At 41.7% G+C, this 16,939-nt stretch overlaps 2 protein-coding genes across 6 annotated transcripts in view; both read right to left on the reverse strand.

The window, feature by feature from the left end:
* The window catches only part of LOC102299902 (protein jagged-1b), a 63,800-nt gene extending 52,201 nt beyond the window's left edge, over positions 1 to 11,599 (reverse strand). The window contains exons 1-2 of the mRNA XM_005929971.3: positions 10,277 to 11,599; positions 2,859 to 3,188 (exon numbers count right to left, since the gene is read on the reverse strand). Of these exons, the coding sequence (XP_005930033.1) occupies positions 2,859 to 3,188; positions 10,277 to 10,435 (489 nt within the window). The 5' untranslated portion in view covers positions 10,436 to 11,599. The remainder of the gene's footprint in view (positions 1 to 2,858; positions 3,189 to 10,276) is intronic.
* Positions 11,600 to 15,512: 3,913 nt separating this feature from the next.
* The window catches only part of snrpa (small nuclear ribonucleoprotein polypeptide A), a 2,914-nt gene continuing 1,487 nt past the window's right edge, over positions 15,513 to 16,939 (reverse strand). For all 5 annotated transcript variants that reach the window (XM_005929967.2, XM_005929966.1, XM_005929965.3 and 2 more), the window contains exons 5-7: positions 16,222 to 16,398; positions 16,036 to 16,124; positions 15,513 to 15,948 (exon numbers count right to left, since the gene is read on the reverse strand). In XM_005929967.2, the coding sequence (XP_005930029.1) occupies positions 15,789 to 15,948; positions 16,036 to 16,124; positions 16,222 to 16,398 (426 nt within the window). In that variant the 3' untranslated portion in view covers positions 15,513 to 15,788. The remainder of the gene's footprint in view (positions 15,949 to 16,035; positions 16,125 to 16,221; positions 16,399 to 16,939) is intronic.

Consider the following 16,939-nt stretch of genomic DNA (forward strand, 5'->3'; position numbering starts at 1 on the left):
TGTGTGTGTGTGTGTGTGTGTGTGTGTGTGTGTGTGTGTGTGTGTTTCTGAAGCCTCACCTGGGGGTTTTGTGCTACATAACAAACATTATTACGACATAATATGATTATGGCTTAGAAGCGTGAGGTCTTTGACTGCCATTTCTGTAATTCTTTCATTATGAGAAACAAGCTGGGAGCGATCAAAGACAACGAAAGGGTAACAGGAAATACTGCAGGAGCATTTCTTCAGTGCAAGAAACAAACAAAACCTTTTCACATCCACGGGAAAATTGTGGATGACTTCTATGTGTCCTTGCCAAGACATTTTGAACAGATTCTCTTAGCTCTGGTTTCACCGATAAACAAGAGTTAAATGTGAGAATAAAGTACAGTAAAGGAGTGACTAATGAGCACCCAGATGGACTAATGGATTCTTAGAAAATGGGTTGATGGGAAGAGATAAGTGCTATGCCTAATTACTGTATTTGTGTTACACTATGATTAAACCTTTTTACTCTCCTGTCATTTTAAGAGTCACATGACACATGAAGACCCCACTTGCTGTTTTATTCCAACAGCTGCACCTTCCCCCGAACCTCTGAAAAGGCTAACACTTGAAAGGTACTTACTTTTCGAATGTTTTATTTTTATTTTTACCTAAACAATCAATCGCTTATGCTATTAGCACTCCACTGTGTTTTACAGATGCTTCAATGTTGCTCTTCTTTCCTGACTGCATCTTTAAAATTTGACAATCATTTGAAACTAAAATTTCACTCCATAAGACACTGAACCATCTTATTAGGCAAAAACAAAACTATTTTATGCGTTTCAAACTGTGTAAACTTTATTATTTTTCATGGATTCAATAAAATAAATTTGAAAAAAAATGTTTCTGGCTGCAAGTAACAAAGTTCCTAAAGATACAATTTACATTTCGAAGGTTTCTGTTATGTGTGCACACAACAATAGTTCATCCCTTAAGTTAGGCGCCCTTTTTTGTTTGAATGACTCATAGTTGAATGTTAATCGGTTCAACAATCAAAAACATTCCTCATAAAATGGTCAGGTAGAAGGATCAGAGAAAAAGGCAGCCAATGTCTAAAGAAAAACTACTTCTCAAGACCACTGCGAAAAAAAGTTACAAGAAAAGTCTGGCTCCTTGGAAGCATAAAGAAATGAGGGTTGGCACCGTAGTTTTGCATAGTGCTTTACATACATACAGCACATGTAAATGATATAATAGACAGAAATACACATTTTTAAAAGAGGCTTCTGTGAGTGCACATATTTGTGGCCTTTTTAGCTTCTGAATGCTTTATTGGGGAAACAAAAATTAAATGGATAAACAGGGATAGATGGAGCACTGGAGGAGGAAGAAAGAAGTTAGATTGAATAATCAATTGACCACACGTGCCTACTGTTGTGCTAATTGCAGATTAATTGTTCTGCTCTGTAAAGAGGACCCAAGACACAAGTAGTTCAATATGAGTTGAAGAAACCTCCAGAAACTTTCTGTAACATAAGGAACAGAACGTTTTAAAGATGTGGAGGTGTGAAGTGATGGGAAAAACAGTGGAATGGAGTGAAAAGCAAACCAAACAAGTAACCAAGTTTAGGCAGACTGTGCTCACCTTCTTGGTTTAGACACAAAAGTTTCAGTTCCAGTGTATGAAGCCAGCCAACATATATCGGATATATTAAATTATGGTGACAATGTTGGTAATCGTCATTTTTGCACTGACAGTTACCAACGTAATTACCACACTAATGGCCACCAGGCTAATGGCTAGTGTGGTGGCCATTAGTGTAGTGGAGATGTTGGAGGCCGTTACATTTTGACACCAGTTTAATGATACATGGGCTGCATTCATTTTGTGCTTTTCTAGGTTTTCTTCTAGTCTTACTGATTACCCAGAGTGCTTCACCAGCTGTATTTCTCCGTGATTGCATTTGGAATAAAGCTCAGAGACTGAACAGGACCTCGTATGCTGCACAGTTAAATGCAGCAGTCTCTGACTCTAGGCCCTTTGCTGCATCCCTTCCCCTCACTCTCCTTTCTCCACCTCACTATACTGTCTAATAAAGGTAAAAAGGCCCACAAGAATGTGGATGAATGAAATGCACACTAGTGTACTCTCCCTTGTAAACGGCAGAAAGTCGCCAAGGGCCGCTACAGGATTGCAGGAAGAACTTTAAGATTAGCATATACTAAATACAAAAAATAGCCATTCTGCTGGTAAATGGCCTCATTCTATTCAAGCAGTCTTCAAGTCTAACTGTGGACTTTCTCCCAAAACCTACATGCGCGCAGCACCTTTTTCTGAGCCTTTATGTACTTTCTGTCACACTGACACGGATGCATCAGAGGCAATTTGGGGGTGATAGTCACACTCATTCTGAACCACAGCTGCATCACTCTCATTTTCAGGTTTGTGTGTTTTTGCTCATAAACCAAAGATCACAAATATCCAAAAATTCTAATCATGGGCAAGAAAAAAAGAAAATCTGAAAATCTGTGAAACAAGAAAATCTGTGTCAAACACTGTCAAATATTTTCATTTCATTCTTTTAATAACCCTTTAACAGCTTAGATCAGGTCTTCTTGGGTCAGTCTGGGAGATGTAAGATGTGTGATTCACCAGGAAGATTATCTTTCTTTCATGAGCACATTAGCAAATTCTGTGTTTTCCATATTGTAATACTCTAGTAGAAAAATATGTTGTGGTTATTGTGATACAAAAGCATGTGAGCGTGAAGCTCTGAGTGTCATCGTTATTCTCCTCTAGCCTCAGTTTGAGTGTATTGTTTCCCACTTGAAGCTTAGCCTGTTCCCTTGGTAACCATACTGCTAACCATCACTGCCCCTGTACTTACCGGCCAGGCGTACTGGAAAGGAATGACAATGTGTCCATTACTCCCGTCCTCTCCTCCTCCCCCCCTGTCGTGTCCTCTGTGGTGGAACAACTGGGAGTTTCCACCCAGGACACCCGTACTGCCGGTACCAAAGGTGCAGGCTCCAGTTGGGGCGACCCGGGCCTGGTACTCCTTGAGGCAGGCCTGGAAGAAAGTGTCACACTGGTCCCTGGCAGAGCAGTGCTGTGCTCCGCTGGCCTGGAGATCACAGCATTCTCCTGTTTGCAGACGTCCATGTGGGTTCTGAAAGTGTCGGATCTGAAGCTCAAACATCCCAACCGCACAGACAGCCTGAATCCAGAGAGAGCAGAGAGGAGAGCAAAGGAGAGAATTGCATTAATATATTATCAAACTTGCACAGTTAAGGCCATTCTCACCCACTGTAGTGATGGAAGATCACCAAGTAAGGACAGGTGATTTACATTTACAGGCCATTTTAGGTTGTGTAAAAATTCACGTCATTGCTGTGTCTTGCTTCAAGTTCTACTTAAAAATGTCTCATTAGGACAGGAAGTGAAATAAGGTAATTGCAAAAGCTTTTAAGTTATAAGAGGAGTTGTTTTATCTTTTTATCATTTATAAAATCAAACAATGTTTAAATTACAGTTGGTGCAAAGTTAGAAACCAATTAATCTTAAAAAATGGACCGCAGGCCTTTCCAGAAACATACAAGAGAAGCCTCTGATGAGCTGTAACATTAGAGACGTTATAAGAGAGAGACAGGGCAATCAAAGAAACCTTCATTGAAATCTATGGGAGAACTCTGCCTCGGGAAAGATGGTGGTGCAAGTTTAACATCCAGGGGAAAAAGCTCATTTCAGCTGAATGTCAGTAAACCTTTCAGATGTTAGGTTTTAGATTTTACTGCTGATTAAATGCATCCAGTTTTATGTCTCAGTGATCAATGATTTACCATACATAGCACTTTAAAATACCTGCCCAAATAAATGCACTAAGGTGTCTGAAGATGGCTGCTGAATGCTGAGGTTTCTGGTTACTGAAAAACTAAGTGCACGAAAGTTAAGACTTCTTATCCTACAGAAAAGGATTTAACAGGATTTCACAATTATTCGTGTCTAAAAAGTGTTATGTGTTTTCTTAAAATCCTAGACTGAACCTAGACTTGTAGACAAAAACAGGTAGCCTACTTTACTGACACTATCTCCTTAGCAATGACAAACAGAGATTACCTTGGACAACTAAAAATATTGTCCTTTTTTCTTGTTTAAAATGTTTGTCATATACATATTTATATATACCTTAAAGTTATCTTAATTGGCTTTCTACAATATTTCAGGCAACTTGCAAATAGTTTCATTGACATTATCATTGTTTGTATTGTTCTAATCAATATTTATTAAAAATTACTCTTGATTTGGGCCATTTTGTTCATCCACGGTATTGAAAATGGTAATAACTATCAAGCATTTTCCTGGGTATCAGTCTAAAATTTGTAATTCCATTATCATGACAGCCTTAGTGCAGACGATAGAGTGAAATATCAATTTACCCACATAATACGAAAAAGCAAATGCAAGTGTATTTCACAGAATGTCAAACTATTCCTCTGGAATATTTAATATTTATAAAGACTCGCTTTAAGAGCTAGAATATTTCTGAAACTGAACAATTACCCTCACACAAATAACCAGCTTCACCAGATGTTTCTATGTCTGCCCTCCCTTTATTGCAGAATTCAATCACTTCCACTGACAGTTCAGCTGAGCAGACTTTTTTTTTACAGTGAGATTTTTCATGTTAAAGTTTATTATGTGATTCCAGCAGTTTATAACATATAAGAAAAAGAAGTCCTTCTCCCTGTCAGTCACTTGAGCTTGATTTATGCATTTCATCCACAGTTATTTAATAGTTTAGATATTAATTTACATGATAGAGGTTGACTAACTCAAACACCATCATATAGTTAAAATAAACAAAAATGCGCAATGAAACTTTGAGAGACGACTATCGTGTTTCCTCTAATGTACTGTCTCAGTGCCTCTGGGAATCAGCAGCGGCCTGCATGTCTCCTCTCCACCATCTGTTTATCAGTACGTACAAGACAACAGCGTTCAAAAAGCAAGCAACAGAGAGAGAAAAGGGGGGAAGAAGACATGATGACATAACTTTGATTCCCATAACTTTGTTTGACCTCTAGTGAAGAGAAAAACAGACATTTCCATTTACAACCAATGTCTCCCAAAAAGTTGGAACGCTGTGTAGAATATAAATACTAGAACATGGTAGTTTAAAAATGATTAAAAACCTATATTTGAATGAAAATAATCCAAAGACAACAAGTAAAATTATGTAACTGGGAAAAAATATTGAAACTAAGAATAAAAGTTAGAATGGGGGGGGGGGGGGATACAAAAAGAAAAGGATGAAACAGACCTGGTAGAACATTTCATAATTAGACAACAAGTAACATGACTGGGTATTAAAAGAGCATTTATGAGAGGCTCGGGGTTTTAGGAGTAAAGCTTAATTTTTTTAATATAAATAACTTCATGGGCTTAGAAACATATGTTAAAGCCCTTGAATTGGCCTTAACAAGCAGAGGGAACAAAGTAGCAACATATAAATAAGATCAAAAAAACGTTGCCACCTTCGCTCAGTGAAAAATGTTGTCCTCCAAGCTGAAGAAAAGAGCAACCATCAAGTTCCTTATCAGGACAAATTTTAAAAGCCAGCATCAGTGATGACATGGGGGTGCATAAATGCACATTAGTGAAGGTACCATTAATACTGAATATGCAGATTTAGGAGAAACATATACAGCTGCAGATAATATCATTTTTTCCTCAGCAGGTTTTCTTTTTTCTGCAAGACAGACTAAATTCAGAAAGCATTTAAGAGCATGGTTTTGTCGTAAAAGTGAGATTAAGTCACCTGCCTGAATTCCAGATCTGGTACCCAGGAAAACATTTAGCAGATTATGAAATAGAAAAATATCTCTGTCCCCATAAAAATTCAAAAAAATGATCTCAAGCGCTGGTGAGATCACTCATTGGATTCCAAAGTCCCATCTTAAAAGTTCAAGCTGAGCATTGGGTGACCGTGGCTCAGGGGGTTGGGAAGTGCATCTGTAACCGGAAGGTCGCCGGTTTGATTCCTGGGCTCTCTGTCCTGGTCGTTGTGTCCTTGGGCAAGGCACTTTACCCTACCGCCTACTGGTGTTGGCCAGAGGGGCCGATGGCGCGATATGGCAGCCTCGCTTCTGTCAGTCTGCCCCAGGGCAGCTGTGGCTACAACTGTAGCTGCCTCCACCAGTGAGTGAATAGTGGCATTGTAAAGCGTTTTGGGTGCCTTGAAGAGCGCTATATAAATCCAATCCATCATCATCATCATTTTGTCCATCGCTGTCTTGGTGCCTTTAGAAATTCAACTCAACAAGCAGGTGGTGGATCTGACTGAGAATCCAAAGGACATGCTCATACAGTAGCGATTTTTAAATCCAAGGTACACCCACCCTACAGCAGACCTTGCTTTACACTCCTTTTGGACTCCATTAAGTTCATAATTTACAAAATGAACACCATGTTGCATTAAATAAGACTAAAAACTCATCAGGAAAGTGTTTTACTGAGGTTACAGATAAAGGGAGCTGATAGGCTGTTTTCTATACAACCAGGCTTCTTTTTGCACCCACAGAAGTCGCCCCCTGTTAGACATTACAAAAACTGCAGTTTTATGGCTTATCGTTTAAAACGACCGTGGTTCAGGTGGTTGGGAAGCTCATCTGTAACCGGAAGGTTGCCGGTTCGATCCCCCAGCTCTCTCTGTCCTGGTCGTTGTGTCCTTGGGCAAGGCACTTTACCCTACCGCCTACTGGTGTTGGCCAGAGGGGCCGATGGCGCGATATGGCAGCCTCGCTTCTGTCAGTCTGCCCCAGGGCAGCTGTGGCTACAACTGTGGTTTGCCTGCATCAGTGAGTGAATGAATAGTGGAATTGTAAAGCGCTTTGGGTGCCTAGAAAAGCGCTATATAAATGCAATCCATTATTAAAAGTCAGAGGCTACACCCATCTTTCATATACAGTCTATGTTAACTATGTTAAAACTACAGAAACTGATGTCCTCAGTTCTCAGATTCTTACAGTGTGAAGATGAAAGAATAAATGATCATTCTGCGTCATTGCACCATGTTTTTATTTACGTTTCTCACAGCGTGCCAGCTTTTGGGGGAACAGAGATGTTCCCTAAATTATCGAGGGATTAAACAGCACTAGCTTTTATCTTTGGACTCGCCTTTCTTTGGCTCTTGTCTTTCTTTCTTTAGTCTTCCTGTGTGTCACCACCACTCCCTTCTTATTTCTCACTTCCCCATCCCAGGGGGCAATGACACTGGGATCCTGCTCACACGCTTCTTCTCCCCTCCTCCTCCACTTCACTTGTTTCTCTAGCTGAGAACAAGCTTTGACGCTCCTGTCATTTCTCTTTCTGCAGCCATCAGCCATTTTCTACATTGTTCCCATCCTCACTTTTATCTGCCTCCTTTTCTCTTGTCTGTGTTCCCTCCCTGTTTAGGGATGGGTTAAGAGGGGACACACACACACAAACCGCACAGCCTCTCTCACACACTCTAGACTTAACAAGACCCCCTGAGAGTCTCAGAGCACAAGGGTCAGGTATGTGCGTGTGTGCATTTGTGTGTGTGTCTGTGTGTGTATGTGAGTGTGTGTATGTGATCCTCTCTGTGGTTTTGGCTTTATCCAACAACAGCAAACACCAAAATAAGGCCACTGTTATATCAGTTTGTGCTTAAACCCTCACTGATGAATAAATGTAAATAATTCACATTATTTTTTGGCTTTCTATCTGAAACAATGAGCTGGTGACACCTCATTACAGCCGAGGATCTAAGCCGTGTATTCCCAGAGGTGTGGTGCATTCAATCATGGACAGCTATCACCGAGACCTGGAAACTCTCATATGTCTGCTTAGCCAGAGCCAGGCCGTCCAACGCTGAGCCACAGTCTCAGTCGCCCCATTGTTACTGGGTTTTGTGTCCCTTGCCTGCACCCTGTCCCAGAGCTGAAAGGGGTGAGATGGGAGGGGTCGCAGGGTGATGGTGGTGGTGGTGGAGGGAGGTGGGGTGAACTTGTCTACATCAAAAGGCTTGTGGAGATACAGTGGCGCTCATCACTCTGCATCCTCCTTTCTTCCTCTCCTCCACTCACTGCCTAAGCCATTCCCTGCATACCAGCATTTCAGCGCTCAGAGGGAGAGAGGGAGAAGGGGAAACAGAGAGAGAGTGAGCCAAGCCGAAGCTCAGCCCGTCTCTGAAACTGAGCTTCGTCAGTTTAAAGCTCTCTAAGGGGCAAAACTCACAATCCTCTGTACCTAAAGACATTCAAGCCTCGGAAAATGATCTGTTGACTTTTCTACTGTCATGGAACAAATGCTACTATTCGACGAACTCCACAGAGCTCGCTGTGAGCCATTTAAGCGAGACTTTCTTTGTACTCGAGGCCAACAAGTTTCTTCGGAAAGGCATCATTGATTTCAAGCATATTTCTGTGGCACTTTAAATGCCACTGTGAAACTGCATCGGATATTTTATGAACTGATTATTTAACGAGCCTTGCATTTTTGGCAACCCTATTCATAACAAGCAGTCTATGATTGATTCCTTTGTCTTATGAGATTGTGATATCTTTGATTTCCCAGTTACTGTCCAGACAAAATAGGGTATTTGAAGATGTATGGTGTTGTGTGAGAGGCATTTTAACTATTTGTTGATAACTGCAGTCTCTTACTGTCACAGTATTGCGGTTAAGTCACGGTCAGGATCTTCAATCACACTGAAATTCTGTCTGGGTGGATGCTTCAAGCATTGTGCGGATGATACATTTCTAAGTGTTTGTTTATTTAAATGTCGAAATCCTCTTGTCGCTGATTCACTTTATGAACTGCATTTTGCTCAGCATTCAAACAGAAATGATGTGCACATAAATTTCATCCAATCTCATTTTAAAATTCAGCTTCAGTTTGAAAATGGCAGTCTAATTTAGCGAAACATAAATGCTTTGCGTGCTGTAGTGTGAGCGTGGCACAATAGACAACACATAAGGACCGCTGGAGTGTCAAGAAGCCTCATTTATGAACTGCAGGTTGAAACATCCCCCGTCCTCTGCATTATAAATGGGCACCAGCAGATGCAAAGGATCTTGAGTGTGTGCTTCACACTGCAGTGCAGTCGGAGAATGGAGAGAGCAGGGTGTGTTGTTCCTCAGCTGTGAAAGGGTTGCAGAGGTACAGAGAGGCACGCAGAGCTGCCTGAATGTTCAACATTCACACGCCCCGGAGTCTATGAGGCTGTGGCCCCGGGCTCCACACACACCCAGGACACAGATGCTGGATGTGAGCTCAGTGTTTAAAAAACGTGCACTCACGTGTGTGCACACATGCACGCTTCGGAGCACCCCCGGGCCTGGTCTTGCTACTGGTGAGCGCTGTCACACATCAGACACATTGTGACAAGACCAGCAGCTGCCTGAGAGCTCATGGGGGAAAAGGGGAACAATATTTTGCTTGTTTATGCTTTCATGCCCAAAACAACACCGGAATAAAATCCAGAGCTTTAATACAGCCACAAATTGTCCTCATAATGTTATAACCACCTTCTCAGAAGTATTTACGCAGTCATTAATGAACTTTGCTGTTATGCCAAAAAGAAAGCGTGCATGCATGCAGCCATGCAGACAGAGAGAAAATAAGACAATCAGACCACACCTGAGAATGGTTACTAATATATGAAATGGACAAAGCAGCAACCAAAGAGCCTAAAAGGAAAGATGTTTTCACTCATTTACTGATCCGTGAATAAGGAAAATACCTTAACAGGGGTGCGGTGTGAAATTTGGGTGTAATTTATGCGCAATTAATGATCGAGGAGATACCAAAGTGAATGAAAAGGGATTAAGAATCATTATTTAGCAGAAAATGATGGAATAAATCACATTCATCGACTACATGTCACTAATGTGATTGATTTGCGTTATCATGACATGTCTTTGTTTGGCAAACAGTGGCACACTGACTCTTTTTCATTCAAGAAAAAAATATATATGTGATTTTTACCGTCTGTCGCAAAGGCGGATTTTTGTTCTGATATTTGCATCCAGCGCTTCTACAATTGGATTACAGTCGTTCTCTGTTGTGTGGGATAATACACCAGCGGGCTGAAACAACAGGTGGGCACAGCGCCATGCAGGAGCAGAAAGAGGGCAGCATAAAGGGACACTGTGCGTGGACTTTATTCCTGAGTATTTTTCTCTCAGCTTTCATTTAAAAAACAGACAGAACCACAGTTGCGAGTCAGCGTGGGGCGTTTAAGTGCATGCAGCCCGAAATAGCACTTAATCGGTGGCTTACCTGCGTTTGCACCGTGAGCGCGACGAAAAAAATCACAGTCCGCGGCAGGTGGAAGTGTCCCTGGTGTCGCCCGGCTCTCATGTCTGGCTTCCCGTTGAGCTTTTCACCTCTGCTCCTCAGATTCTTCCGAGTTATCCCGTGCACCCGTGAGCTCTCCATCCCTGCATCAAGGGACTGGGGACCGTGCTGTGCGCTTTGGTGGCGGTGGTGTCCCCCCTCCTCCTACTCCTCTCTTCCAGTGTCCTCCGTCCGCCCAGCTCTCCTCTTCCTCGCCGGTCTTAAACCCTGAAACTCCCGCAAAGCCACTTCATCGCGTCCAGACCGGAGAAACCATAACTCTGTCTCAGCTTGGATCTCTCCCTGCAATCAACCCACCTACACACGCTCGCGCGCACACCTGATCAACCCCTCCCTTGCTGCTGTGACCAAGGCAGGTTTCCTCTGGGAATGACACATGCACACAAACGCACGCTTCTCACAAACACACACTCCCCTTGGTGTATTCCTCCCACCACCACCTGCCTTAAGAGGCTTTACGGGTCCAATCTGCCGGCTCACTTGACTTGAACTCACATCCCAATTAGCTGATACTCTCTCTTCATCTCCTGTCTCTCTCAAAGCTTAATCCACTCTCAGAGATAATATGGAGAGGGGACAATCGTATGAATCCTATTTCTTGATGAGTGTGTGACCAAAGCAGCGACCAAAGTTGCTTCTCCCCGGCGGAATGATTTCACTTTTGTGTTCTTGTCATTGGAGCGGCTGGCTGGTCATTTGTAAACCCGATACGAAGGCTGGCGGCCACGGAGTCACTGTGGGAAACAATGAGAGGGAGAGAGAGAGCATGAGGGTGTGTCCTGGGGCAGGGAATATCCGTCTTTCACTCCTTGTCCGGATGGTTCCCAGAGCGCACGGGGCTCTCATCCCCTTTTCTCTCTCTACACACTTTGACCAACATTGTTTTTTTTTTCAATACCATATTTACGTGTGAGAGTATTCTGAATGCTTTTCGCATCTCTTTTATCCTCTCCTGAGTGTTCTGTTTCCCCTCTGTCCTTTGTTGTGCCTCACTGGTTCCTCTCCTCCAGTTTCAAACCTCTGCAGTCCACGGAACACTTCAAAGCTCAGCTTGGCAGAACTGTTCTCACAGTTCTGCTCAGACCTGTGAATAGAAATGATTTGTCCTTCAAGCTTAATTAAAACACCCGTGCTGTTGCGGATGATGTACTAAAAGTTGTTTACAAAAGACAAACAGACTTTCACGCCTGCAGGAAAGGTGTGAAGCGGCTTCTGCTGGTCAGGACGCACAGGGCAAAAGTGCTTACGCGGTTCTCACCCACCTGCAGACTGATTTCTTATGGCACGTTATAATTGAACCCACTTTTATGATTGAACTTGTTTCGACAGCTGCGGCTCTGAAAAGTGTTAATGTGCTTAATGGAGCCGCCGGGTTGCAAATACTAACCGGCTGAGCGCATAAATATAAAAGAGAACTGTAGGGTGTGTAGGCATCTTTTGAATATTGGCAGCGGTCACATGGCACACATATTTTCCATATCTCCTCCAGTCCTCTAGTTCTCGTCTTGTTGGACCCAAGACCTCCACACAATGCACCTTCTTTATCACAGAAAATCTAATGAGATTCTCCCTCCTCCCCTTCTCAATCTTAAAGTCTATCACGGGCTTGTTGCTCAAGAGCTTCCCTGACAACCGCTGGTGTTTCCGCGGCTTGGCGCTCCGCGTTGACCCCGGAGCGGAACAGAGGGCTCTTGAGGAGCAGAGGCTTAATTTGCATGGGGGAAGCAGTGACCTCGAAGCACGAGCTGAATTCTAACCAAGCATCCGGAAACACACGTGCATCACTGGGTCTGCGCAGAGGTTGCAGCGTGTGGCTCACCTGAAGAAGAAGAGTCACAAAAAAAGTAATCCTTTCACTTGCTTTCTTGGTGCCTACATAACGGATATGCAGTTAGTTGTGCATTTAGCTCCATCTAATGGTCAATACGCGTTTTATTGCGCAGGATTTGAAAAGGCAGATTTATTTATTTATTTTAACACTATTTAAACTGCCGTGAAAACATTGGCTCATTTCAAATTAGGATAAAAAACACATTTAGGAGTTATTTAATCAAAATGTAATACTAATAAATAATGCATATAGATAAGTAACCTGCTTCCTCGGGGCCTTTAGAATGAGCTTAGATCAGATTTGATTTCCACATGTCTAATTTTTTTTTTTAATGTTTCATCCACTTCAAACAAATAATGGACCATACAGAGAAAATAAGCATAAAAACAGAACATTAGCTATAAAATATCCACTAACCTCTATCTAACTGAATTTCTGTTATTTACTTAACTAAAACCAAAAACACATTAAATTAAAGAACTCAAAAAATACAAGAACTTTCATTTTTCCACTCAGAAATCAAATTTTCTTTCCTCCACTATGCAGGATTATGCAAATTCAATATCATCAGTTCATCTTATGATGCATGTGACCGTCCTTTCTTTACTTCCCATGTTTTCTGTTTACACTACAAACTGTGAAATAGAGGTAAAACTATTAAAGTGAAACCGAAGTTTTATCCTCTAAACTTGGGATGCTTCTCTTTAACTGAAGGTAGCCTACATATCTGAAGGTTTAGGAAGTTTAGTTACACAGTATGAATTTTTTGCAGGTGAATTTGGAGGATAAAAATTCAGTGTTATAAATTCAATGTCTAAAAATAGTTGAATTCTGATGATACTATATTTCTTCCATACTTTGCAAACTAAAAATACTTAAGAGATGATTTATAAAATTTATTTATTTTTTAAGTGGTTCTGACAGGAACAGCTTCCACGCATAAGCTGCTGGATAAGTATAAGCTGCCTTTCAGTCTCTGAAAGATTACTGTGTTGGTGAATGGGAAGGCACTGGGCATGTTGCCAAACATGGCCCACCCCCCCCCCCCCACACACACACACACACACACACGGCGCCCTGGTGACTGAGGTCAGTGCTTTCTCAAGGCAAAATAAGGGAGTGTGGAAAGGCTTGGGAAACTGCAGAAGAATGTGGATTTCTGTGTACACCGTTGAGCTGACCTGAAGACAATTACTCAGGGCACATAACAGGGAGGCCCTGTGTACACCGGGCACAGCTGATAGTGAGAGTCTAAATTAAGCCTTTCAGGCCTAATTCACACGTCACTCTGTCTGAATCTAGTCTGTGAGAGGAGGACGTGCTCCTTATTAGCATGTCTGCAAACATATCGTGTGAAGGCTGAGAGGAAGATAGACAATAAGAATTTACTGAGACAATAATTCATATTGTCCATGATTCTGAGCTACTTTTGTTTACCCACCTAATTTTATGTTACTTACAGAACATTGCAGAAAAACCTTTTTTGCACTTACATGACAACATTTTAAACTTAAATGAAAATATACACTCATCCATCCCTTCATTAAATACAATAATGCACATATTCAATCATCCAATCACATGGCAGTAAGCCACTGCATTCAGGCATGTAGACATGGTCAGAACAACCTGCTGAAGTTCAAACAGAAAATCTGAAGGAGGAAGAAAGGTGAATTAAGTGACTCTGGGTGTGTCACTGTGGCCGGTAGATAGGCTGGTTTGAGTATTACAGAAACTGCTGATCTTCTGGGATGTTGCCTCACAAACATTTCATTTCATTCACCCACATCAACTTTTTAGTATTCAGAGAATAGTCAGATGAATTTGGAGTAAATATAATATGAACCATGCATCTTTCCTGCCTCGTATGATGAGTTTGATTGTGATGGTGTAACGGTGTGGGGGTTATTTTGTTATCATGCTTTGGGCCCCATAGTACCAACTGAGCATGGTTTAAACACCACACCCTGCTTGAGCATTGTTGCTGACCATGTCCATCCCTCTATGACCAGTGTACACATCTTCTTCCAGCAGGATAGCACGCCATGTCACAAAAACTCAAATCATCTCAAACTTGAACATGAACTTGAACATGAGTGACTTCACTGCTCTCAAATGGTCTCCAGTCACCAGATCTCAATCCAATAGAGGGCCTTTGGGATGTGATGAACCAGGAGAGTCGCAAATGTGTGATGCTACATGGAAAAATCTGTCAGTAATGTTCCCGGCACCTTGTTGAATGCATAGCATGAATGGATAGATACTAGCAAGGTGTACCTAACAGTACCCAGTATAGAGTTTATCCAGTTATCACTACTGAACAACCTAAAACTTCAGGTCCACCTACCCTTTGTTTTTTGAAATGCTAGAAATTGCATAAACTAGGTTCAATGATAAATCAAATCGCCGTAAAATATCTACACAGCTGTATGGAGGCCCATTTTCAGCAACAAGCCTTCCTGTTTTAATGTTATGCTGTGACTTAATGCACAATTTTCATCCAAAATTTTTTTTAGTAGAGTAGAAAACAAAATATTCACGCAAGTGTCCAGAGAATCAAATGTCTGTTTTCATGTTTGCTTCATAATACAATGATCCTCTAAAAATAATATCTTTGTTCTGAAATGCAGCAGAACCCTTTTTCTACAAAAGCTGCCCTCACATCTGTGACAGGTATGTACTACTGGCTCGAACACAAAAACAATTATACTGCGGTTTGAGAAGCACATTCACACATCTTCAATTAGCAGCTTCATTATCTCATTTCAACAACACCAGTCTCAACACGAACACTGCAGTTTTGGAGGCGTAATAGCGTGCGAGCATTTGTTGGGGGAGCAGATGACGAAACGCTGCAACAATGCAACACCAGCCATCCATTAAATAATATACCAATGATTAATGCCAAATACAGGGAGAGAAAGTGGCTTCAGAGATCTAGGTTCTACTTCAAAGCACAAACTAAATGAGATTCCAGTGCATTTATTTTACAAGTAGGATGGCTACGGTGAATTATATGGAGTCCCATAAAGTTTCCATGCTTTGTAATAATCAGAAGACTCCAAAGAACTAAATTTTCTGCAGATGCAGTCTAAATTCAGACTGCAGCACACAGCATTGGTATTCTAAAAACAAAAAACAAACAAACAAACAAACAGGGTTTTCTCAATGCTGGTTTCTCCTTCTACATGTTGTGCAGCTGAAGTTGTTTAAACATGAGATCCTTTTGACTACAGGGACTTGAGAGAAAATGTTTAACACAAGAGGTGAGAAAGCATCGCCTATTGGCGGAAAGCTCAAACTGCAGCTTAAATGAAGAGCAGCACATTCTTAGAACAGTTTTATTTATAAAAAGAAAAAGAAAAGCTCCAGGTACAATGTCTGGTAAACCAGACTCTGGGTGCAATGCTTTATGACAAATATAGAAGACATATCAAGCTGCTTGTGGATTTTGATGTAAAGCTAAAAAAAAAAAAAAAAAAAAAAAAAAAGACACCAGCTTGACACATACTTACGTGCAACCCTGAAAGTCAATTTCTAAGAATAAATCACAGTCAGATTTACTGCAAGTTTAAAAAAACAAAGACCACCCTTCCTGAGAGCTTATTTCTTAGCGAATGAAATCTTCATTGCATTCGTCTGTGTGATCTTGAAGCCTTGTAGTGCATCTCGTGCAGCTCCGGCCTGCACCTCGTTCTCAAACTCCACAAATGCGATGTCGTGGCGTCCGGGGACCAGACGCACCTCTTTGAAACCTGGGAACCTAAAACGCACACACCAACAGTTAGGCTCAGCCTATAACAGACACAAGCGTGCAAAACTAGATCTAGAGAATGGGTTTGCTACTGACTGGTTGAAGAGCATGGACAGCATGAGCTCGTTGGTCTCCTCCGGCAAGTTGGTGAGGAAGAGGATGTGATTGGGGGGATTTTCTGCAACCTACGAGTACACATTGGATATCAGAATCAATCAACCAGAAAAATATCAATTTATTAAATTAAATGAAGACACAACATGCTCTGTGACAAAACACTACCTGCTGGGGCATTTGTCCAGGCATCTGCCCAGGCATCATCTGACCAGGAGGAATGGCACCAGGGGGCATCTGGCCAGGCGCCATCCCTGGAGGTGGCATCATGCCTGGAGGGGGCATGTAAGGTGGCTGGCCAGGCATGTGCATCATACGGGGAGCCTGGCTCATTGGAGGCATTCCCTAAAGAGTGAAGAGCTTGTTAATAGAAAACCCGATGTCCATTTTCCTCTTCTGAGTTGTGTGTGCTACTATTTACATTTGTCAATGAAAATAGGGTCAGTTTTCAATCACACAAACTGTTCTAGATGCAGGAGAAACTTTCTCCCTTTGCTTTTGTTTCCTTATTTATTAATATTGTTCCTAAAATGTTAATCCCAATTCAGTATCATGTTTTTTGTTCTGCAACTTGAGCTGAAAACATGTTTTAGCCATAAGAACAACTTCATTGATAACAAAAGGAAATTCATATGTTTGACACAGCTCATCTGCCATTTGTAGAGAATGATTTTCTGTATCTATATATCGAAGTCTGCTGTATGCAATGTAGAAAGCCATGGACCCAGGACAGTCCCCTGTGGAGCCCCCATGTTGCTCATTAATGTCTCAGAAACACACCAGACAAACTGTGGCCTTTCTTTAGGGTATTCTGTGATCCAGGAAACAGTAGGAATCTACTATAAAACATCTACTCTATAGAACAAAATAACCAAGAATTTTCCAA

The sequence above is a fragment of the Haplochromis burtoni genome, unplaced genomic scaffold (assembly GCF_018398535.1).
Source record: "Haplochromis burtoni strain Fernald_Lab_line unplaced genomic scaffold, NCSU_Asbu1 Contig_128, whole genome shotgun sequence".
NCBI lineage: Eukaryota > Metazoa > Chordata > Actinopteri > Cichliformes > Cichlidae > Haplochromis > Haplochromis burtoni.